Below are 24,504 nucleotides of genomic sequence, written 5' to 3' on the forward strand. Positions count from 1 at the left end.
TAACATTTCACGTAAACCCTGTTTCATGTCTGCATCGAAGTAGCGGTCCTTGTACTGAGCATCAAGCATGGTGGCGACACAGTAGAGAGGCTCAGAGAGAATGCCACCGAATCCCTTGTTCACATCCTCGTACTTTTGCAAGTTTTAACACCACGTCTATGTCGGCAGTTTTGTTGCGCAGGAGATTCAATGCCATGACCGAGGGTATCACGTCTGCTGCAGACACAGTTGAAGAGCGTATTTCTCGAGTCAGTTGTTCGAATGGAGCTAGCTAGTGTGTTCATGTTTCAAACATGTTCTCAAATGCCATTGACATTGTAGCAGTGGTATGACAACCAGCACATTCATGAGCTTGCCATACAGCTTTCCTCAGTACGAAATCCTCGACAAGCCACCGTGCTGTCAGACTCCGCATGCTCATAGGGCTGATATCACTGGTCCAAATGTCAGTCGTGAAGCTAATAGCTCATCAGGGATGCAAACCAGTCACCTTTTGGCAAAATTCACCGTTTTGAAACGATAAAAGATGACCTACGAGATTTGTGTAGATCCGATAAGAAAAGTTTGGGTGGGGGATTTGGATCACTACTGGCTGTGTGCAAACGAGTGATGTGCGTTTGGAGCAATACTGGCTGTATCCAAGGCTCAGCCAATCGTTCACATAACAACAGAATGCAGCACGCGACTGAAGAGAAGAAATTGGCTAGTTACAGCATCAGCGAGCGCTCTGGAAAGACAGGGGCGAGTTGAACGGCAGTTTACCTGTTAACTTACAGCAGCACGTCCCCTGAACGATAACTAAGAGGTAGGTGAGAAGCCTGACCACGGAGACGAGGTTGAGAAGGTGATGAAGCGTACTTCATGAGCTGTAACCAAAAGAACTGGCATTTGGAAAGTTTGAGGTGAGGGAGAAAGTGTGGTGGAACAAGTATTGTTAGCGTTAAGTGTCTTGCTAGCTGGATCGAATGATCCGTTTGTTAGCCAGAGAAATGTTCAGCAACATTAGCCAACTTTTCTGATCAAAGTGTGAAAATTTGCTGGCTAATAGTCAGACAGCTAACGTTATAACCTAACCAATACGCTATAATATTAACTGGTAACGTTATACGACTCCTTGCCGTTCCTCAAGTTATAACGTGTTAGTTGCTTACTGGACCCTGGCAATCTGTGTGGCATGTTAACTAGCTAACGAACTAACTACTATCTGTGGACAATTTTTTTTCTCCTGTGGTTCGTTTTCAGAATGCGAGAATTAGGTGAAAATGAGACGTTGCTTGTTAAACAAGTGTAGCTAGAGCTGGGCCTGGCTTAAGCTGGATGCCACTACTAGGTGAAAGGAACACCACACACTTTCCCTCTTTCTCACTTCAATACAGTGGATTAAAAGGGTAATGCAAGGTGTACTGTCTGCCTGAAAGAGATCAATTATGACAACAAAGGGTAGCATGCTCTGCTGGCACATTGTAGAACAGATGTCCACAAGCATCAAGTGTACAATGCAGTGTAGCCCAAAGATATTGCTTTTGTTGTGTTGAACTTGACAGTAACACGTGTGTGAGTGAGGGGGGATTATTTAATTTTTTACTCAGTGTATGTTATTTTTGCACACATGTAGCCTGTGCACTTGATCGACGTCTACTATAGTGGCCACTATAATAGAGCAAAAATAGAATGCCTGTTTGTTTAATTCTATTTCTACTTGACATGTTTTTTCCCCAAGTGCAATATTTAGATGTGTGTGTGTGTGTGTGTGTGTGTGTGTGTGTGTGTGTGTGGTCACACGCATTCTATTATAAAGGCTGTCATAGCTAACTGCAATATTAGTGTAATTTTTTTTTCTTCTTCTCAGGGCTTGAGTCTCATTTGCAGTAAAGTCTAGGCAACAAATAACATTGGATTGCTTTCTTTACATTTGTTTAGCTGTGAGTTAAGTTCACATGAACCACTTTTTATTTTACACACAGAGTCTGACCATTTAGATATTATTTTGTTTAATTAGTTAACCTGCATTTCCCCCTAGGAGGGATTTTTGCAACCACAAAAAATGTAACTTTTTGGGCCCTTGCCAGTTTGCATCCCTGAGCTCATGGTTGTGAGTTTCAATAATACTGTGTAACTCTGGTAAGGCAACATCTGAAAAATAGCGCCTACTTGGTAGTGTGTAGTGGGGCTCGAGGTGCTCCACCAGTCGGCGAAAGCCAACATCATCCACGACAGAGAACGGTTGATTGTCGAGGGCAATGAATGCCATTATCTTGGCGTTAATGATTTCGCTTTTGAGTCCTACTCTTTCAAATGACTACTCGACATAAACTTGTTTAGTTGTTGGAAGTGTGCTCATAGTTTTTCTGCTTTTGTTTTAAGTAGTCGCTGAACGTCTGGGGGTGATGCACTTTCAAATGAGTAATTAGGTTTGTGGTATTGAAAGATTTCACTTTCTCCCCCTCGGGGAAGTAATAGCAGCACTAATGTTGTATTTGGCCTTTTTGTTATCTTCATTTGACACTTCAAAATAGATCCACACAGCAGACATTGTGGGCTAGGTTAGGAATGCTGTGTAGCGCTTTATTTTTCATGGCGTCATTACGACATCTAACTACATATAGGTATGCACGTCACCTTTGACATCGGTTTTGCACATGGTCGTTAAACTAGATGTCAGGCTGATGCTGGCATTTTTAGTTAATATCATCTGATTCCGATATACCTTTAGGGATGCACAATATAATCGGAAAGTAACATCTAACCCTGTCCAACAAGGAGAAGGTTAGAGGTCACAATAAGATCCAGCTCTCTGTCAGCCTGCAAATTCAACTTTAGATGCATTGACTCATACAGTATGTTTCTCTGTCTCCACCCTCTTCTGTCCTGCAGGAGATCGATGAGTACATCACCCAGGCTAAAGACCGTAGTTATGAGACTATGATGAGGTTTGGGAAGAGAGGTCTGAACTTGGCTGCTACTGCCGCCGTCACCGCAGCTAGCAAGGTAAGCAAGGCCCTGGCCAGAGGTGTGTGTGCGTGTCGTCATGTTTGAGATGTGTATGCTCTGCAGGGTAATGTGGGTGTCTGTCTGCATATGGTGTTTCCTTGTGGTAGTGTGAAGCTATATTGCGTCCCATGGGCATGTACCATGCTGTGTGATGTTCAGATGCATTTGCATTGATGTCAGTGTGATTAGGGGTGTAGAGTACCGGCCAATAGAATGCTGAGTACCAGGCTGTTAGCAAGTTTAAGCTATTTATGACTATCAACTGCATCAGAGGACAGTTTTTGAGAAGCTTAGTTACCTTGCCTAAACTTAATGTGGAATGTGACTGCGGTCATGACTCCTGACTGCCAGTGTGGCTGTAATATGGTCACCGTAACAGCCCTAGTCATACCAATTAGAGGTCGACCGATTATGATTTTTCAACGCCGATACCAATTATTGGAGGGCCAAAATAAGCCGCTACCAATTAATCGGCCGATTTTTGTATATATTTTTTAATATTTTATTTTTTGTAATTTAATTCTTTAAATATATTGAAATAATACAACATGTATTTGTAATAATGACAATTACAACAATACTGAATGAACACTTATTTTAACTTATATAATACATGAATAAAATCATTTTAGCCTCAAATAAATAATGAAACATGTTCAATTTGGTTTAAATAATGCAAAAACAAAGTGTTGGAGAAGACAGTAAAAGTGTAATGTGTGCCATGTAACAAAGCTAATGTTTAAGTTCCTTGCTCAGAACATATGAAAGCTGGTGGTTCCTTTTAACATGAATCTTCAATATTCCCAGGTAAGAAGTTTTATATTATTATAGGAATTATAGGACTATTTCTCTCTATACGATTTATATTTCATATACCTTTGACTATTGGATGTTCTTATAGGCACTTTAGTATTGCCAGTGTAACAGTATAGCTTCCGTCCCTCTCCTCGCTCCTACCTGGGCTCGAACCAGGAACACATCTACAACAGCCACCCTCGAAGCAGCGTTACCCATGCAGAGCAAGGGGAACAACTACTCCAAGTCTCTGAGCGAGTGACGTTTGAAACGCTATTAGCGTGCACCCCGCTAACTAGCTAGCCATTTCACATCGGTTACACCAGCCTAATCTCGGGAGTTGATAGGCTTGAAGTCATAAACAGCGCAATGCTTGAAGAATTGTGAAGGGCTGCTGGCAAAACGCACGAAGGTGAAGTTTGAATGAAGGCTTACGAGCCTGCTGGTGCCTACCACCGCTCAGTCAGACTGCTCTATCAAATCATAGACTTAATAATAATATAATAAACACACAGAAATTCGAGCCTTAGGTCATTAATATGGTCGAATTCGGAAACTATCATCTCGAGAAAAAGAAACTCCGTATTTTATCTAACGGGTGGCATCCATAAGTCTAAATATTCCTGTTACATTGCACAACCTTCAATGTTATGTCATAATTACGTAAAATTCTGGCAAATTAGTAAGCAACGAGCCAGGCGGCCCAAACTGTTGCATATTCCCTGACTCTGCATGCAATGAACGGAAGAGAAGTGACACAATTTCACCTGGTTAATATTGCCTGCTGACCTGGGTTTCTTTTAGCTAAATATGCAGGATTAAAAATATATACTTCTGTGTATTGATTTTAAGAAAGGCATTGATGTTCATGGTTAGGTAGTCGTGCAACGATTGTGCTTTTTTCGCAAATGCGCTTTTGTTAAATCATCCCCCGTTTGGCGAATTTGGCTGTCTTTGTTAGGAAGAAATAGTCTTCACACAGTTCGCAACGAGCCAGGCGGCCCAAACTGCTGCATATACCCTGACTCTGTTCCACAGAACGCAAATGAAGTGACACAATTTCCCTAGTTAAAAGAAATTCATGTTAGCAGGCAATATTAACTAAATATGCAGGTTTAAAAATATATACTTTATATTGATTTTAAGAAAGACATTGATGTTTATGGTTAGGTACACGTTGGAGCAACGACAGTCCTTTTTCGCGAATGCGCACCGCATCGATTATATGCAACGCAGGACAGGCTAGATAAACTAGTAATATCATCATGTTTTTTATAAGGTAAGTTTAATGCTAGCTACCAACTTACCTTGGCTTCTTACTGCATTCGCGTAACAGGCAGGCTCCTCGTGGAGTGCAATGTAAAGCAGGTGGTTAGAGCGTTGGACTAGTTAACCGTAAGGTTGCAAGATTGAATCCCCAAGCTGACAAAGTAAAAATCTGTCGTTCTGCCCCTGAACAAGGCAGTTAACCCACCGTTCCTAGGCTGTCATTGAAAATAAGAATGTGTTCTTAACTGACTTCCCTAGTTAAATAAAGGTGTAAAAAAGGTGTCCAAAAATACCGATAACCGATTGTTATGAAAACTTGAAATCGGCCATTCCAATTAATCGGTCAACCTCTAATACCAATAAGTCTGTATATCAATGTTGTTAATGGTAGTGTCTATTGTATAGTTTGAGAGCTCTTGCCAAGAAATAACTCTGGTGTCTTGTAGGGTTGGGCGATATTACGATGTAATCGGAAGTCAATTGTGTTTGACAGACATCATCGATGGCAATGACATCATGATGTGACAGACAATAGTTTTTATATATTTAGATTTTTTACAGATGATAGCTTAACCTGTTTGAACATGACTGGCAGCGCACAGCCGGGCGACATGCCAAATTACTTTCCTATCCCTATTTGCCGTAACATTTTTCAATAAATATGTAGGTAGACTTAGCCTTCTGTTAGAGATGAAACGGTATGAAAATTTCATACCAAGTTTATAGTGACCAAAATGATCACGGTTATAAGTATTATCGCAGTATTGTTAACATGTGCTGGAAATGTTCAGAAAGTACTGACACACTGAAATCATTTCACCAAGTTTTATATTGAAAACCAACAAACAAATAAAATGAGCAGCACTATGCACTTTTTGTGTGCATAAACATTAAAATAATAACGTTAACATTAAAGATGGCACCATGTGACCATGAGAGGTAAACGTTTCCCTAGTGCAGGTTTAAATGAACACAACCTTAAGTAAGCAAATCAAATGTGCATATAAAAGCAACACAAGTAAAGCAATGTGCATGTAAGAACAATACAACCATATGTAAACACATCCAATGTGCAGGTGTTGACATTAAAATAATATAAAATCTGTAAACAAATCAAATGAACAGCACTTGTATGTCCGTTCTCTCCTTCATAAAGAAATCCAGTGCTGCAGGCCTAACATCCTGTATGTATTCATCGTTGTTCACTTGAGATTGAAATGTAAAAATGTCCGCATATTTACTTTGCCCGGTTTAAGTAGTGATCTGCTAGGAGACGATGTGCCCGCTGGCACACTGATGGCACACTGGTTGCTGGGATCCACAAAAGCTTCCTGGCAACCCTGTCAAGGTGAGGCAGCTCTGATGCATGGCCCCTCCACCACACCAGTGGATCGATCGTCTTCTGCTGGAATGGGTGGGGTCCCTCCACCACACCAGTGGATCGTCTTCTGCTGGAATGGGTGGGGTCCCTCCACCACACCAGTGGATCCTCATCTGCTGTAATGGGTGGCAGAGACAGGTATACTTTGATCTCTTCTTTCACTCTGTCTTCTGGGGTGGTTGGAATCTGACCCTCTTTACCTCTCTGCTGCCTTGTTGAGGTAATCTTTCTCAGCAACCCAGCCAGGCCTTTCCCCTCCGATGCCGCTGTGGGGATGTTGGTGGTGCAGCTGCCAGCTTCAAGGCCTCCTGGACACAGCTGTCAGTGTCAACTTTTGCAGCCTCATCTAAAAAGCTCCTTTTGAAGCGGGAGTCAATGAAACAAGCCATGTGCATGACTCTCTTTGCATCTGTTGTTAAGGTCTTCTCTCATTACCCTTTTCATCTCCTTGGTCAGGGATGGATCCATATCCATTTCCACCAGAACATCACGGGTGATGTGGTCCAGGACAGGTTTGATGGCTGACAGTGTCACTTGTGTCTCTGAGGCAAGTGCATGGCACTTGCTGGCACAGTTGCTCCATGACACTTTGTCGGCATCCTTGGGCATCAGATGCCATATTCCTCTTTCTCCAGCCAGAGTCGCACAGACTGGCTGCTGTTGGCTGAGGAAACGCTCAAGCATCTTGTGTGTACAGTCGTGGCCAAAAGTTTTGAGAATGGCACAAATATTAATTTTCACAAAGTCTGCTGCCTCAGTTTGTATGATGGCAATTTGCATATACTCCAGAATGTTATGAAGAGTGATCAGATGAATTGCAATTAATTGCAAAGTTCCTCTTTGCCATGCAAATTAACTGAATCCCCAAAAACATTTCCACTGACTTTTCAGCCCTGCCACAAAAGGACCAGCTGACATCATGTAAGTGATTCTCTTGTGAACACAGGTGTGAGTGTTGACGAGGACAAGGCTGGAGATGACTCTGTCATGCTGATTTGAGTTTGAATAACAGACTGGAAGCTTCAAAAGGAGGGTGGTGCTTGGAATCATTGTTCTTCCTCTGTCATCCAAGGTTACCTGGAAGGAAACACGTGCCGGCTTGCTTTGCACAAAAAGGGCTTCACAGGCAAGGATATTGCTGCCAGTAAGATTGCACCTAAATCAACCATTTATCGGATCATCAAGAACTTCAAGGAGAGCGGTTCAATTGTTGTGAAGAAGGCTCCAGGACGCCCAAGAAAGTCCAGCAAGTGCCAGGACCGTCTCCTAAAGTTGATTCAGCTGCGGGATCGGGGCACCACCAGTAAAGAGCTTGCTCAGGAATGGCAGCAGGCAGGTGTGAGTGCATCTGCAAGCACAGTGAGGCAAAGACTTTTGGAGGATGGCCTAATGTCAAGAAGGGCAGCAAAGAAGCCACTTCTCTCCAGGAAAAACATCAGGGACAGGCTGATATTCTGCAAAGGTACAGGGATTGGACTGCTGAGGACTGGGGTAAAGTCATTTTGTCTGATGAATCCCCTTCCGATTGTTTGGGGCATCCGGAAAAAAGCTTGTCCGGAGAAGACAAGGTGAGCGCTACCATCAGTCCTGTGTCATGCCAACAGTAAAGCATCCTGAGACCATTCATGTGTGGGGTTGCTTCTCAGCCAAGGGAGTGGGCTCACTCACAATTTGCCTAAGAACACTTCCATGAGTAAAGAATGGTACATCCTCCGAGAGCAACTTCTCCCAACCATCCAGGAACAGTTTGGTGACGAACAATGCCTTTTCCAGCATGATGGAGCACCTTGCCATAAGGCATAAGTGATAACTAAGTGGCTCGGGGAACAAAACATCGATATTTTGGATCCATGGCCAGGAATCTCCCTTAATCCCATTGAGAACTTGTGGTCAACCCTCGAGGCAGGTGGACAAACAAAAACCCACAAATTCTGACAAACTCCAAGCTTTGATTATGCAAGAATGGGCTACCATCAGTCAGGATGTGACCCAGAAGCTAATTGACAGCATGCCAGGGCGGTTTGCAGAGGTCTTGGGAAAAAAAAGGGTCAACACTGCAAATATTGACTCTTTGCATCAACTTTATGTAATTGTCATCAAAAGCCTTTGACACTTATGAAATGCTTGTAAATATACTTAAGTATTCCGTAGTAACATCTGACAAAAATATCTAAAGACACTGAAGCAGCAAACTGTGGAAATGAATGTCATTCTCAAAACTTTTGGCCACGACTGTAGATCCCCCATCGGGTCACCACATCATGGATCAGAGCCTTCTGTGGTTTGTTGAGGGCAGCTTGCTTTTCTCTCAGTTCTCTCCTTCTCTTCCATCTCCGTGAGAAGCCTTGGACCAGATGACGGCAGGCCTTGACTGCTGTGTCACTTCTGAATTTTCAGAGTCTTTTGAGATGGCCAGGTTCAAATGATGGCCAAAGCAACAAAGCCACAGATCTGGGAACTCTTCAAAAGCCTTGGTCATGTTTGTTGTGTTGTCTGTGGTTATGCAGACCAGGTCTTTCTTGTTGATCCCCCACTCTTCCAGCATATTCTCAAAAAAACTCTGTTGTGAGCCGAGTGATCTTCTGGGGAGAACTGTGTTTCCAGGCAGTTTGATTCCAGTTGCCAGTCTGGGGTGAGATAATGGATAGTGAAGCTGATGTAGAGTTGACCACCCTCGCTTTCACTGGTCCAGAGGTCAGCAGTTGCAGCAAACCATGTGCCATGAGCCAAACCTTTTCCAACATCAGCTTGAACCTGGTTGTACAGGTTTGGGATTTCAGTCTTGGAAAATGTTTGATGGCACTTTGTAGTGAGGCACGGCAACCTTCATCAGCCTTAGACAGCTCTAAACAATTTGAAATGGCACCATGTCCTTTGCAATGTAATATGAAAGGCCTGCAGTGAGGGCTTGAGCATTCTTTGATGTGGGTGCATAAGCAGCCTGCCTTTTAAATGCTTACTCGAGTGTCTGTGTCACAACTGTAGATGAGGAGGAACCAGTTGCATCACTGGGTTTGCCTGCTGCACTCCCGCTCTGTACACAAGGGAATAGCAAAGTATTATTATTATTATTATTATTATTATTGGTGTTACATTATAATTATTATTATCCACACACAGTCTATATTCTTTGATGCATTTGAGTATATGCAATGACCCCATGCCCAATTTACATAAATACAAATGAGAAGACAAGAAGACTGTGATAGTAATTGTAATGAGCCCAACAATTGACATAAATACAGGAGTCTTGTATAGGAGTCTATAGTGTTTCTCCTGTTGGAGCACTTTTACAACCAAGTCGACGACTGCTGGATTTTAAATGAACAAAATACGTTGGTTGGGTGACTAAACTACGTAACGTGTTATCGTGTGCGATGGGTGAATAGAGTCTGCAGACACACGACCCATACAGCAGCAGAACAATGTGTAGTGTTTTTACAAGAGTAGGTAACTCTGAAAGCTTCAGTTTACATTATTCACAAGCTATTAGCAAGTTAGACAGGCAAAACATGACATTTTCCCCCATTCCGAAGTCGCCACATCATGCATTGAGCTAAAAGTTAACTTACCTTGCATTCGCTATAAAGTAGTGGGTGGTGGTCATGAAGATGACTCAAGAGATTTGAAGTGTTGCCCCCTTTCGCAGCAAATATATATATATATAAAAATGTTTTGCATGTTCTGCAGACAGGGTGACCGTCTTTGATTAAGTTTCCCTCAGGACTCTTGTAAAACCCAAAATAGGACCACACTTCAGATTTGGTCTTCTTAGAAGGCAGAAAAATCTCCCGAGCGCTACCGCTGCCTTCCGCCATGTTTTCACACAAAACAAAACCCACGCTGCGCCTGCATCAGACTGTTGCTAACTTTGGTTGATGCTGGACAGTATTTACCGTGAGTTTTTCAAACCGCGGTAATCAAACATGCTTTTAGTGAAAATTTGAACCGGTAATTTTGTCTGGAATTTTACCGTGGTTTATCGTGAAACCGGTAACCGTTTCATCCCTACCTACTATTAACATATTGCAAGAGTAGGCCTACAATATGGAGTGGAGAGTGCCAAAAGCTGCTGCAAAATGTTAGATAATTTTTCTCTCGCCCACCTCTTCAATGTCGGATGATCATGGGCCATTTGCAGAGGACACCTCGTTGTCTGGCATGTTTTAAAAGCTTAATTTCCCTTTTTATCCCAATCACCATTTTATTTGAATGTCACTTGTTGGCATAAGCTAATTTTTTATGATCAACTTTCAAATGAGTCTAGGAGGCCAGTATCAGAGTTGTATCAGAAAGTTTTATGCTTGTGAATAGCCCAAATTAAAACGTATGGTAATAATGAGAGAGAGAGAGGACCAACAATTTCAAGATAGAATAATCAAATGGGAAGTTTAAACAAACCTTATGTTTCTGGCCTCCACCTGAACAAATCTTTAGGATAAACAAATTGTGTGCCGCTGGAAAATCCTTGCAAACAAAATGGACAATAATATAGGCTTAAACTAGGCTATTGTCAGTACAATTTGGAGTAAAAGTTACTTTTCTAAACAGATATTTATATTATTGTGGCAGTGTTTATTCATATCCCTGAATTGTGCAACGGCATTACATACCCCCATAGCAGCGCTTTCGATAAGCAGGAAGAAAAATAATAACCCACATTTGGATAGGCTACAAAATAAGGACAAAATTAACCAGAATAAATTACAGGTCAAATACGTTTAAGGCACACAACAGAATAGTTTAGCCTAGGATACATTTATTTAGAATAAGACTCATCTGTGAATACAGGCTTTGAAAATTAAAGTGCAATTTAGAACCACTATTTTTCTTTTCATTATATATTAACTTACTTAAAGGTTTCTGGCAAGGAAAACAAGCATGTTCACCTTTTCTGGCTTTAATAGACTTTTGGAGTGGGGTAACAATATCGCTTACTGAACGCTTTTTGCACAGATGCAGAGGTATTTGCGGGTGACGTTGGCCAAGAGCGGAAAGTGACCCTCATTCGCCCTCCACAATACCAGTGGGTTTTTTTATTAAATAAAAAATGTAACTAGGCAGGTCAATTAAGAACAAATTCTTATTTACAATGACTGCCAAACCTGGACAAAGCTGGGAAAATTGTGCGCCGTCCTATGGGACTCCCAATCACAGCCGGATATGATGCAGCCAGAATTCGAACCTGGTACTTCAGTGACGCCTCTTGCACTGAGATCCACTGCGCCACTGGGTCATCATCTCCTCCGTTGACATTTTAGAGTAGGTAGGATGTGAGCTCTGTGGTGGCCCGCTGTTACGCACTTATGTAACTGTTTGCTTAGCTCTCCCAAGAAGACTGCCCAGTCATGTCTATGGTGAACATGTGCACTCGATCTTGAAATTGTCTGAAGGCTTACAATGTTTGGTTCCAAATCACCATTCAAAGTTATCGGTGTCATATCACCATGTGATTGGTTTATATATATTTATTTATTTATTTGCACACAAGAAAATACAATATTGGTAAGATCATTACTCTAATCGGGTGGTTTGTGCATGACAGGCTTTATTACAGATGTTTACCGCGTTGCTGGGCAACGCAACGACGCGCTCCCCCCCTCCCCTGGTAAAAAAAATGTAAATAGATGATACAATCCTATATCAACAATGTTTGGACAGGTTGATGAGAGGAATTGTCATCCAGACATCGCCCAACCCTAGTGTCTTGAAGTGTGTGTTCTGTAGGTGTGTGCTCTTATGATCATGCTGCAGGGTGTCTGTCTGGGTCAGGGTTTACATTAGGAGAATGTGGCACAAGACATTTGACCAGCAGCATTTACATTTACTGGACATTTGAGAAATGTACCAAACCCATATGGATTGGGTGCGTAACCTGATTAGGGCGTCCACCCGTGGTACTCAGAATGGCAGAAATCACATTTGTAGTATGGTAATTCGTCTTAACAGAACATGCAACTCGAGGATCTTCTTACCAAATTTCAATGCGCACTTTGAAGATGTTAGAATAACTGTCCAAACATCAAAATCACTAGCCTATGTCAATCTACTATCCTCCATAGTACAAACGTTTACCTATTTTTATTTTATTTTTTTAAAAATTTTGTCAGCTTGTCCTTCTGTGTGAGAAAGAAATAGCCTATTCCAAACAGACTCTGGGACAGTGGATGGATCCCAAAGTCATACAACAAGTAGGCCTAGGCTACATTAAAAAAAACACAAAACTTGAAAAAGCTTTGAGGCTGATGCAACGGATCAGAATGTTTACCTTAAAATGTTGATAAACTATTATTTATTTGCATTATAAGCGCAGCAATGCGGCCAAGGCAGTAGGCTACACGCAAATGTTCATTCCATAATGCAATAAGTGGGAAAACACAGTTGCCAAATGCGGTTTCCTGTGACAGAGATGGAAATAGCTGTTAGAAATGTAGAAAGAGGGGAGATCTTAAGATGCAGCTAGCATGGGTTGCTAATATGACTAGGATTCAAGTTTGGCAACTGGACAAATAAAGTTGAATTTGAAAACCAATAGAACATGATAGAGAGTCTACTGGTTTCACTGGTATATGGAAGTCTTTATAAAATAATTTAGTATATTCTACTTTGAAGCAAGGTAAGACATGTCTCATAGTATGAAGTAAAATGTTCAGGTTTCAAATAATTATGTGTATGTTTTCAAAATGCATACTGCCTCCAGCTCATTGCTAAGTAGTGTGTGTGATGCGCTGAAGCCTGCCTACCATTGTCATTGCACTTGAATGGCGTATGGGAAGCGTGCTTCAATTACCAGTTGAGAAATCAAAAATAGTAGCTCTTTTTAATCATGGCCATTAACACGAGATTGAGTTTAGAAATGTTGTGCAATGATTGGGATTATAAAAGCACGTTTCACTCCAGCAGCAACAAACAGTCTGTTTGAGGAGCTGGACAGATTTTCCTGTCAAATAAAGGCTCTGTATCTGTATGCTGTGCGTGTGTGATAAATTACAAAAATACACACGTAGCAATTTAATTCCACAGAATTATGCAAATTAACCGAATAGACATGCAGGACCGGTCAGATGTATTTCCATCAATGAATAGGCTAAAAAGCGTTATTTTGCAATGGGATTTTTTTTTTTCTCGGACGATTAGCCGGCGCCAATTTTGTATTTTTCTGATCATTATAAAAATATTTTTGTGGACCAATTTATTTAAATATTTTTTTTGTATTTTTAATATAACCTTTATTTAACTAGGCAAGTCAGTTAAGAACAAATTCTTATTTACAATGACGGCCTACCGGGGAACAGTGGGTTAACTGCCTTGTTCAGGGGCAGAATGACAGCTCGAGGATTTCTGCTGCCCCGAAAGCCGGCCGTTACAAGCTAACGGAAACCCTGGTCTGTGAATGCGTACATCTATACCCCACAGTGTTTGAGGGGTGTGTGTGTTGTGTGCAGGGCCAGGGTGTGCTGTCTGACAAGCTGCGTAGTTTCAGCATGCAGGACCTGACTCTGATCAACGATGGGGAGGAGATGGGCCTGCACTCCTCTGACCCCCGCATGAGGAGAGATGCCTTGGATGACATGGCTACTGGAGCCAACACGCTGCCCCGCGCCAAGACCACACGCCAGAGTAGGTACCACACATAGTAGGAAGCACAGGGAAAAAAATGTCTGCTGTACAGAACTCATCCAGAGCTCATTGACTTCTCAAACACGGCAGAAAACCGTTATAAGTTACCTGATGGGAAACATTTAGTAGTGCATTGCATACAAGTGTAACTTAATCACCTCATGTGCGCCGCACAACACTCGCTGATTGATATATAACACTATGGACTCACCAGCTCCCGCTTTCTGCTGTTGTGCTATTTACAAACATACACATCACCTGCTCAACTGTTCTGGGGAACAGTAAGCTTCATAATGTGACCTGTGAAATGAAGAACGCAATCTGCTTTTTCTCCTAACGTATTGCACAAGTTGACTGCAGGTATTTACTTTAGTTCTCTTGAATATTTGTAGCAACTTCTCTCCCCTGTCAGATCAGTGGTCACAAAGGAAGAAAACAGGAAATGACAGCCATTTTAGTCATAGTACACAGACAAGTCAGCATACTGTAATGCTATGTGCCCATTGTCTAATAGCTCTTATTGGTACAGGGTGGGGGGAGGGAGGGAGGGGTCATGTGATTTAAAGCACTGCAGGATGCCAGGAGGAAACTTTCCAGGAGGGGAGGGGGGGGACAACATGTGATGTCAGTGGGGAGGAGGAATGGGGTCTTTGTCTGACTGAATAGCTCAGTCTTCCTGTCTGTCTGTGAGGTTGGCAGTCTGTGACTACAGGGGGAAAAACTGAGGGAGGAAAGTAGAGAAAGGATGGAGAAAGGGAATCAATTGCGTTAAGGGTCACTGTGGGATGAAAGCCAGGAAAGGGGAAAATTGGTGTAGCAGAGAGACAGACTGATAGTCAATCTGAAAAAGAGACTGAACAGGAAATAAAACAAGGGAAACAGTCATGTGGTTAAAGAGCAGGCTCCTGTTTGTAGCTGTAGGACTGGTGCCTGTTCCTTCAGTCTTGTTCAACAACCATGGGAGAATCTGTTGCATTTCCTTTATTCCTCTCTCCTCACCTCCTCAGAACCATTGGATGAGAAGATCAGAGTTCCCTCCCCTTTGACCTTCTCATCCAATAGGTTCTGAGAAAGAGGGTAAGGAGATGGGATGCGAGGAAGCAATTGAGTTTCTCCCCATGTGTCTGATAGGAGAACCTAGAAACCTGACCCACTAGTGGAAATGTGATTTCACTCATTATGACAGCCCACAATCCCTCTCTTAATGACAGCCCACAATCCCTCTGTCCAATCCCACAGCTCGTTCCTCATCTGCGGCTCCTCATCTCGATGAATCATCGCAGCACAGCTCGGACCAATCAGACACCAGGAGCATCACCACAGAGCATTCTGATGAGGACATCGTGGAGAAGGTCCCTGTGAAACGCACAGCCAGCGTCAAGGCAAACAAGAAACCCTCCACCGCCAAGACAGAGGTACGGGCACACATACACACACAATCTTGTATAACTAACCTTGTGGGGACACAGGATTTTGAATGGGACTGAATTCTATTTTCCCTAACCCTATGAAAATGGCGCCGACAGAGAGGGCTACATTGCTTCTAGTCCTAAGGAAACTTTGCCGTATTTAGTTTTTTTATGTATTTATTACATTGTTAGCCCAGAAAATCTTACGTGTTATTACATACAGCCGGGAAAAACTATTGGATATCAGAGCGGCGTCAACTTACCAGCACTACGACCAGGAATATGACTTTCCCGAAGCGGACCCTTCCTTCGCACCCCCTAGGGCATTTGAACTGATCCCAGAGGCCGACCCAAAACGACGCCGCTGGAGGAGAGGGAGTCGGAGTGGTCTTCTCGTCAGACTTAGGAGGCACACACACCACCCACAACTTCCGAGTATATTACTCACTAATGTCCAGTCCCTAGATGACAAAGTTGACGAGATCAGGGCAAGGATTGCTTTTCAGAGAGACATCAGGGATTGTAACAAACTCTGTTTCACGGAAACCTGGTTCTCTTGGGATATGCTGTTGGAATCAGTACAGCCACCTGGATTCTCAGTGCATTGCGCCCGACAGGAATAAACATCTCTCCGGGAAGGAGAAGTGTATGTTTCAAGATTAATGACTCATGGTGTAATTGTAACAACATACAGGAACTCAAGTCCTTTTGTTCACCTGACCTAGAATTCCTCACAATTAAATGCCGACCATATTATCTCCCAAGAGAAATCTCTTTGGTTATTTTCACAGCCATGTATATCCCCCCTCAAGCCGAGACCACGACTGCCTTCAAGGACTTTATGCAAACTGACACCATATTTCCTGAGGTTGCGTTTATTGTAAGTGGGGATTTTAACAAACCAAATTTGAGGAAAAGGTTACCTAAATTCTATCTATCAGTAGCACTCGCACTGGAAAAAATACTGGACCGTTGTTACTCAAACTTCCGGGATGCATACAAGGCCCTCCCCCACCCTACTTTCAGAAAATCTGACCGATTTCATTTTGCTCCTCGCTTCCTATAGGCAGAAACTCAAACGGGAAGCACCCGTGCTAAGGACTATTCAACACTGGTCTGACCAATCGGAATCCACGCTTCAAGATCGTTTTGCTCACGTGGACTGGGATATGTTCCGGGTAGCCTCCTGAGAACAACATAAACTCAGTCACCCTATCAGTGTATTTGTGTATCAGGAAGTGTATAGGAGATGTTGTACCCAGTGTGACTATTAAAACCTACCCTAACCAGAAACCGTGGATAGATGGTAGCATTCGTGCGAAACTGAAAGCACGAACCACCGCATTTAACCATGGCAAGGTGACGGGGGAAGAATACAGAGTAGTCGTTCCCTCCGTAAGGCAATCACAGGTAAAATGTCAGTAACGAGACAAAGTGGAGTCGCAATTCAATGGCTCAGAAATGAGACGCATGTGGCAGGGTTTACAGACAATCATGGACTACAAAAGGAAAACACCCACGTCGCGGACACTGATGTCTTACTGCCAGACAAGCTAAACACGTTCTTTGCCCACTTTGAGGATAACGCAGTGCCACCAACGCGGCCAGCTACCAAGCACTGTGGGCTCTCCTCTGTGGCTGACGTAAGACATTTAAACATGTTAACCCCCGCAAGGCTGCCGGCCCAGATGGCATCCCAAGCCGCTTCCTCAGAGCATGCTCAGACCAGCTGGCTGGAGTGTTTATGGACATATTCAATCTCTCCCTATCCCAGTCTGTCCCCCATTGTTCCCGTACCCAAGAAAGCTATGGTAACTGAATTAAATGACCTTTGCCCCATAGCACTCACTTCCATCATCATGAAGTGCTTTGAGAGTCAAGGATCATATCACCTCCACCTGTCACCCTAGACCCACTTCAATTTGCTTACCGCCCCAATAGGTCCACAGACGATGCAATCGCCATCATAATGCACACTGCCCTATCCCACCTGGACAAGAGGAATACCTATGTAAGAATGCAGTTCATTGACTACAGCTCAGCCATCAACACGATAGTAACCTCCAAGCTGATCATCAAGCTTGAAGCCCTGGGTCTCAACCCTGCTCTGTGCAATTGGCGGGCCGTCCCCAGGTAGGAAACATCTCCACTTTGCTGATCCTCAACACTGGGGCCCCACAAGGGTGCGTGCTCAGCCCCCTCCTGTACTCCCTGTTTACCCATGACTGAGTGGCCATGCACGCCCCCAACTCAATCATCAAGTTTGCAGATGACGCAACAGTACTAGGCTTGATTACCAACAACGACGAGACAACCTACAGGGAGGAGGTGATGGCTCTAGGAGTGTGGTGTCAGGGAAATAAGCTCACTCAACGTCAACAAAACAAAGGAGATGACCGTGGACTTCAGGAAACAGCAGAGGGAGCACCCCCCCCCTATCCACATTGATGGGACAGCAGTGGAGAAGGTGGAAAGTTTCTAAGTTCCTCGGCGTACACGTCACGGACAAACTGAGTGCAGAAGGAGTGCAGAACAGTACATCAGACTGTTAAACAGCCATCACTAGCAGAGGCTGCTGCCTATATTCAGAACACTAGTCACTTTAACAATATTTACATATCTTGCATTACTCATCTCGTATGTATATAGTGTATTCTATACTATCAGTTGCATCGTAGCCTATGCCGCTCTGACATTACTCATCCATATATTTATACATTCTTATTCCATTCCTTTCCTTTACTTAGATGGTTGTATTAGGTATTTGTTGTGGAATTGTTAGATATTACTTGTTAGATGCACCCGCAGAACTAGAAGCATAAGCATTTTGCTACACTCGCAATAACATCTGCTAACCATGTGTACGTGACCAATAAAATACCTTAACCCCAAAACCTAACCCTAAACCCACCCTTACCCTAAACCAAACCTTACCTTAAACCTAGCTCCTAAACCTAACTCTAACTCTAACCCTTACCCCAAAACCAAAACTTAACCCTAAACCTAACACTTAACCTATAACCAAAACCTAACTCCTAATTCTAACCTTAACCCTAAACTCCCTAGAAATAGCATTTGACCTTGTGGGGACTTACAAAATGTCCCCAGTTGGTCAACTTTCTGTTTGTTCATTATTCTTGTGAGGACTTTTGGTCCTCACAAGTGTATTTAAACACACACACACACAATGGAGCTGGACTAGGGCTAATGCATTCTGACAGGAGAGTGACTGCTTCTTCTACACTAAGGAGGTGAGTCAGAATATATATAATTTTAAGTGCACAGAGTGTGTGTGCCAGTATTGTGTGAATGTGTATAATTTTTACATCAAAAAGGAAAAGCTCACACACCACTCTGTCTAGGAGTAACATCATTAACTCACGGTAAAAGAGGAAGCTAATGCAGTCTCATCCCCCTCTAACTACTACTGTGTCTAAATATGCAGGGTGGGTGGGTGCAAGTCAGACACACCCACAGTTTTACTGTATAATCCTCCTCCAATTGAAATACTCTAATATATTATCTCATATGAATATCCGCTCCTCACTCTCGCCTTCTCCAGCAGCTGTGTAGAAGCTGCGCTGTACACCGCTCCAGGATCAGCTTACCCTCCCTCAGTCCTTATTTTATCCATAGAGGGAGATGCTAAACTGACCTTACATCAGTCTGTAAGGGCAACCTCATCTACTCCAGTACAGACATGCCTGGGGTATTTAAAGCAGTCTACATCAGATGTGCTCCCATGGAAGAGATGCTGTGATAGAAGCATGTTGATGTACACATTATGTAACATAGTCTACACAGGGTTATATACAGCTCAATAATATGGGACTGCTGTCTGTAGCATCAGTAATGAGTTATGTACACTGTACCAGAAGATTTGTGTGTGCACACCATGGACTAATTTGGGAATGCAGTGTGTAGGTTGTGAAATGACTCGTTTGACTGAGAAGTCTACCCACGTAGGGCACAATAAGCCCCTGTCTGTTATTTCCTGAACATCTCTCTCTCTCCCTTTTTAGATTGTACTTTTCTCATTTCCTCTGGTATCGACTCACTTTTCCCCATCTCTCTTCCCCCTCTCCTCTCTTCCTCCTGTCAGACTACGACTAAGACGGTGAAAAAGACACCAAAGAAGAAGACAACCACCACAGCTACAGCCAGCAACAACGCTGAGTCACCATGATATCTGTATCTACTGACCCCATCTACACCTTACTGAACACCACTACAGCCATGTAACAGGCCCTCTCTGTCTCCAGTCCCCACACACACACACACGGACCTCTGGAGTGTCACCCTCGCCGGTTAAGCACAACTCGCAGGTTTAGTTCAACTGTAGATGGCCAGCAGGCTTAGTCCTACTGTAGATGGCCAGCTTCATGTCAACTCACAGGTTTAGTTCTACTGTAGATGGCCAGCAGGTTTTGTTCTACTGTAGATGGCCAGCTTCATGTCAACTCACAGGTTTAGTTCTACTGTAGATGGCCAGCAGGTTTTGTTCTACTGTAGATGGCCAGCAGGTTTTGTTCTGCTGTAGATGGCCAGCTTCATGTCAACTCACAGGTTTAGTTCTACTGTAGATGGCCAGCAGGCTTAGTTCTACTGTAGATGGCCAGCTTCATGTCAACTCACAGGTTTAGTTCTACTGTAGATGGCCAGCAGGCTTAGTCCTACTGTAGATGGCCAGCTTCATGTCAACTCACAGGTTTAGTTCTACTGTAGATGGCCAGCAGGCTTAGTCCTACTGTAGATGGCCAGCTTCATGTCAACTCACAGGTTTAGTTCTACTGTAGATGGCCAGCTTCATGTCAACTCACAGGTTTTGTTCTACTGTAGATGGCCAGCAGGCTTAGTTCTACTGTAGATGGCCAGCTTCATGTCAACTCACAGGTTTTGTTCTACTGTAGATGGCCAGCAGGTTTTATTCTACTGTAGATGGCCAGCTTCATGTCAACTCACAGGTTTAGTTCTACTGTAGATGGCCAGCAGGTTTTATTCTACTGTAGATGGCCAGCAGGTTTAGTTCTACTGTAGATGGCCAGCTTCATGTCAACTCACAGGTTTTGTTCTACTGTAGATGGCCAGCAGGTTTTATTCTACTGTAGATGGCCAGCAGGTTTAGTTCTACTGTAGATGGCCAGCTTCATGTCAACAACACTTGTTTTATTTAACCTGCTGCTTACATATTCTAGGTTTTATAGTCATTAACCTCAGTGTGTGTGTTTCAGTGATGGCCTGTTATCTGGACTGACAAAGAGATGCTTCCTTCCTGCTGTACAGTTAATCGCCCTCTGTGTTGGGCCCCTCCCAGGCCATCCAAGGCCCCACACTAGATTGACATGACATAATCCTCTTGGGAGCATAGGGCATCCATCACGAATCTCCACCTCCCTCACTATGCTAGGGCATCTACCATGGCTCTCCACCTCCCTCACTATGCTAGGGCATCTACCATGGCTCTCCACCTCCCTCACTATGCTAGGGCATCTACCATGGCTCTCCACCTCCCTCACTATGCTAGGGCATCTACCATGGCTCTCCACCTCCCTCACTATGCTAGGGCTTTGCCTCTTAGCAGGAGATCCCCACTGGTTTATTGGAGATGCATTCTCTATAAACGTACGTTCCAGTCAGAGTATGGTAACTCTATTGGAGGGTAGCTGGGGGCTGCCATGAATGGAAAGGTAGACTAGTGGACTAGGCATGTGTGAAGGAGAGATCAGGGAGGGAAGAGAGTAGAGAGTGATGGGCGCCAAAGGATCATTGTTGTTGTCCTGGCCTAACTGGCCTCTACTCAACATGTCTGACTACATAGACGGGGTCATGTGATCTCTGGAAGGCAGAGGACATTCTGGGAGCACTTATCTCTAACAGTGTTAAGCCGATGCCATGGTTACCCATATCATTCACTCTACTGTAATGGAGCAGTAGACTGATGAACACTTGGTCACGCGCCCACAGAGAGATGAAGAGATCTGTTTGTTCTTTCTCTCTCTCCTCTCCCTCTGGACAGCTCTACCCTCTCACCCCGTTCAGCTCAGAACGGTCCAGCAGAAAGACACACAGCTTCAGGCATCATTACCTTTTCTGTGTGTGTGTGTGTGTGTGTGTGTGTGTGTGTGTATTTTTGGAACATGACCAAGCTTCTGTTTTTCCCCTCTCTGTTGTCCCAACTGCATAGAGACAGAATGACAGAGTTCTCTGACCACTTATAATAACGTAACCATCCACAAGGTCTTAAACTGCAGCTCATAGCATAGCTAAACAGTACAGACAACCAACAGTTAATTTAACTTTGTTAGACTTGTGCTTAGGGTTATTTTTGTTTACACTAAATTGACTGGCTTATAGGATGTAAGAGTGGCTTAGTGGTCACCAAGCTAATGTTAATACTCTGTTGATACCAGGCTACATTATGGAACACCACTATGGATCCCTGTCTTGTTTCAATGTGTTTATATTATCAGAGCTGGCTGTTTCAGGGTGGTGTAGTGCCCTATTAGGAAGACCTTCAGGTGAGCCTGGCTTAGCTAAGTCTTGGTCTGACAGGGCAAATATCTGAGGGATCTACTACTATTGTATAATATATGACTGTCACACTAGGTATTGTATAATGTATGACTGTCACTAGACTGTATTTTGTCCTGTGTTTTCACTTCTATTCCTGAATGGGTTCAGCCCTTTACTCTGAGACGCTTTATGTATACAGGCCCAGATCTGTGTTATTCTAGGGTCTGGATCATATCATTGTTTCTCTGAACCATAAGGACAGCAGCCCTGCTAGCATATCCTCTTAATGTGTCATCTCTGACTGTAGCCTCCTCAAACATGGTGGAAACTGTCTTACCCTGTTAGATAGGATGCTGTGGACAAGTTATTACATCTTAGTTGGATCAGTAACGCTGTCTCCCAATAGGGTCTAAAGCTGTTAAAGGGATGTGCTCTGCTAGTGTTTTACTTCAGAAAGACATAGACATTCATCCATCCATAGCATACTGGTTGGGCAGGCAGGGTACTTAGACTCTGTCATTTCACCTAATCATTGCCCCTTAGAAACTATTGCCTTGTCTGAAATCTACCTTCAGACACTTATTGTCAATCTCCCCTAGGTGCTGCTGGTACTCTGGTAGGTTGCAAAGGATTGCATGGATTTAGCTAAAAACGATGTGATAAGAACTCCACCTAGCTTCCTTGTAGGGTACGTTGAGTTTCTACCATGTGCTTCTCTCAAATCTAGTGTGTGTCTTGGGTTGGAACCTAAGGGGTTGATTGTGGATTGGGTGTGCGTTAGGGGTTGTTTTTTGTGGGACATGCCCTTGCTTTGGGCAGGGTTTATTTGGAGTGCTCTGTAATTGAATGCATGAGACTACTGCATTTGTGTGTTGCCACCTTCTGAATTGTGACACTGCTTTGAACCAGTAGGGGGAGACACAACCGTTTTAAAACTACTGACGTGACAGTCATTTTCTGGCTGTATGAGTTTGCTTGCCTTATCACTCTGTTCTTGAATACAGGTTTGTTTTTTTCCCCGCTTTTTAAAACTAGATTTTTATTTTTTATTTCTTTTGGAATTTGATCTGAAATCTTATTGGACAAATCATATTGCATTTCCTTAAGAGGAGGCACCTCAGCCCCTCTGTAAGGCCTTATGCTGTGAAGAGTGCTACTTGTGTGTTTTTAATCTCTTCTGAATTTCTCGCTCTCTTCTATCTCAACAAGAGGCATTTTAATTGGTCAGTGATAGCCAAATAACAGTTGATTTCCTTGTCCCAGTCCTGCAGGACATTGCTCAGTAGAGAAGGGGAATTCCTCAGTCAGGTATTCTGACATGGTGTGTTTGGTAACTACCAAATTGAAGTCATGTAGTCCCAACCTGTCTGTTCTTCCCTTACTATCAGGCTGGTTACCTTATCCACGGCAACATGGCAAATCCTTTTTTCTATTCTGATTTGCTACAGTTTGCACTGAAGAAAAGATGGCACACACTGTAAACACATTCTTGCTGTCATGGCGACATTATTTTAACCAGTGTTCATATTATTTTGTAATATTTGTTGATTTATTGTTATGCGTTTGGTATCAGTGTTATTGTGTAGAGGAACTCTCATTGTGAGAGAATATTCTACATGAATATATTTTGTGCCAACTATCAATACTCCACTGTTATAAAGGACAAGATGTTTCTGTGCTGAGATAATGGTATTTAACATGGACTGAATGACAGTCATATACCAATAACAATGCTACTAATAAAGAAAATAAATCTTTATCTATTATGCGTTTTCAATTATGTATTACCTTATTGCCAATAACTAGTAATTCAGTGAAATTCTATTCTAGGCCCAATGCAGCTGTTTTTATTTCAATAGATTTTAAAATAATTTCTTGGTAACAATGAAGTACATGCTGAAGTGTAATAGTTTCTTTACAATTGTCAAAAAGAAACAGCTTTTTAGCAAACTATTTCTAGAACTTCCCTTGACAGTTACTGAAGCGTGACTGCTCCTTTCTACAGTCGTGGCCAAAAGTTTTGAGAATGACACATATTAATTTTCAAAGTCTGCTGCCTCAGTTTGTATGATGGCAATTTGCATATACTCCAGAATGTTATGAAGAGTGATAAGATGAATTGCAAAGTCCCTCTTTGCCATGCAAATCAACTGAATCCCCCAAAAACATTTCCACTGCATTTCAGCCCTGCCACAAAAGGACCAGCAGACATCATGTCAGTGATTCTCTCATTAACACAGGTGTGAGTGTTGACAAGGCTGGAGATCACTCTGTCATGCTGATTGAGTTCAAAGAACAGACTGGACGCTTCAAAAGGAGGGTGGTGCTTACTGTCAACCATGGTTACCTGCAAGGAAACATGTGCCGTCATCATTGCTTTGCACAAAAAGGGCTTCACAGGCAAGGATATTGCACCTAAATCAACCATTTATCGGCTCATCAAGAACTTCAAGGAGAGCGGTTCAATTGTTGTGAAGAAGGCTTCAGGCCGCCCAAGAAAGTCCAGCAAGCACCAGGACCGTCTCC

The 24,504-nt window shown here is 43.0% G+C and overlaps 1 protein-coding gene across 6 annotated transcripts in view; it reads left to right on the top strand.

Annotated features, from left to right (window-relative positions):
• Positions 1–23,737, top strand: part of LOC106611932 (receptor expression-enhancing protein 2) — a 35,376-nt gene extending 11,639 nt beyond the window's left edge. Inside the window, exons 5-9 of one of the 6 annotated variants that reach the window (XR_006771053.1) lie at positions 2,875–2,988; positions 13,882–14,056; positions 15,296–15,471; positions 19,568–20,429; positions 20,486–23,737. Coding sequence is in view for 1 of the 6 variants with exons in the window: in XM_045724034.1 (XP_045579990.1) it covers positions 2,875–2,988; positions 13,882–14,056; positions 15,296–15,471; positions 19,568–19,651 (549 nt within the window). In the remaining 5 variants the exon portion in view is untranslated. Of the gene's footprint in view, positions 1–2,874; positions 2,989–13,881; positions 14,057–15,295; positions 15,472–19,567 lie in introns of all 6 variants that reach the window. The other 5 variants (XR_006771054.1, XR_006771052.1, XR_006771055.1 and 2 more) reach the window with 5 other exon arrangements.
• The last annotated feature ends 767 nt before the right edge of the window (positions 23,738–24,504 follow it).

The sequence above is a fragment of the Salmo salar genome, chromosome ssa09 (genome assembly GCF_905237065.1).
Source record: "Salmo salar chromosome ssa09, Ssal_v3.1, whole genome shotgun sequence".
Taxonomy (NCBI): domain Eukaryota; kingdom Metazoa; phylum Chordata; class Actinopteri; order Salmoniformes; family Salmonidae; genus Salmo; species Salmo salar.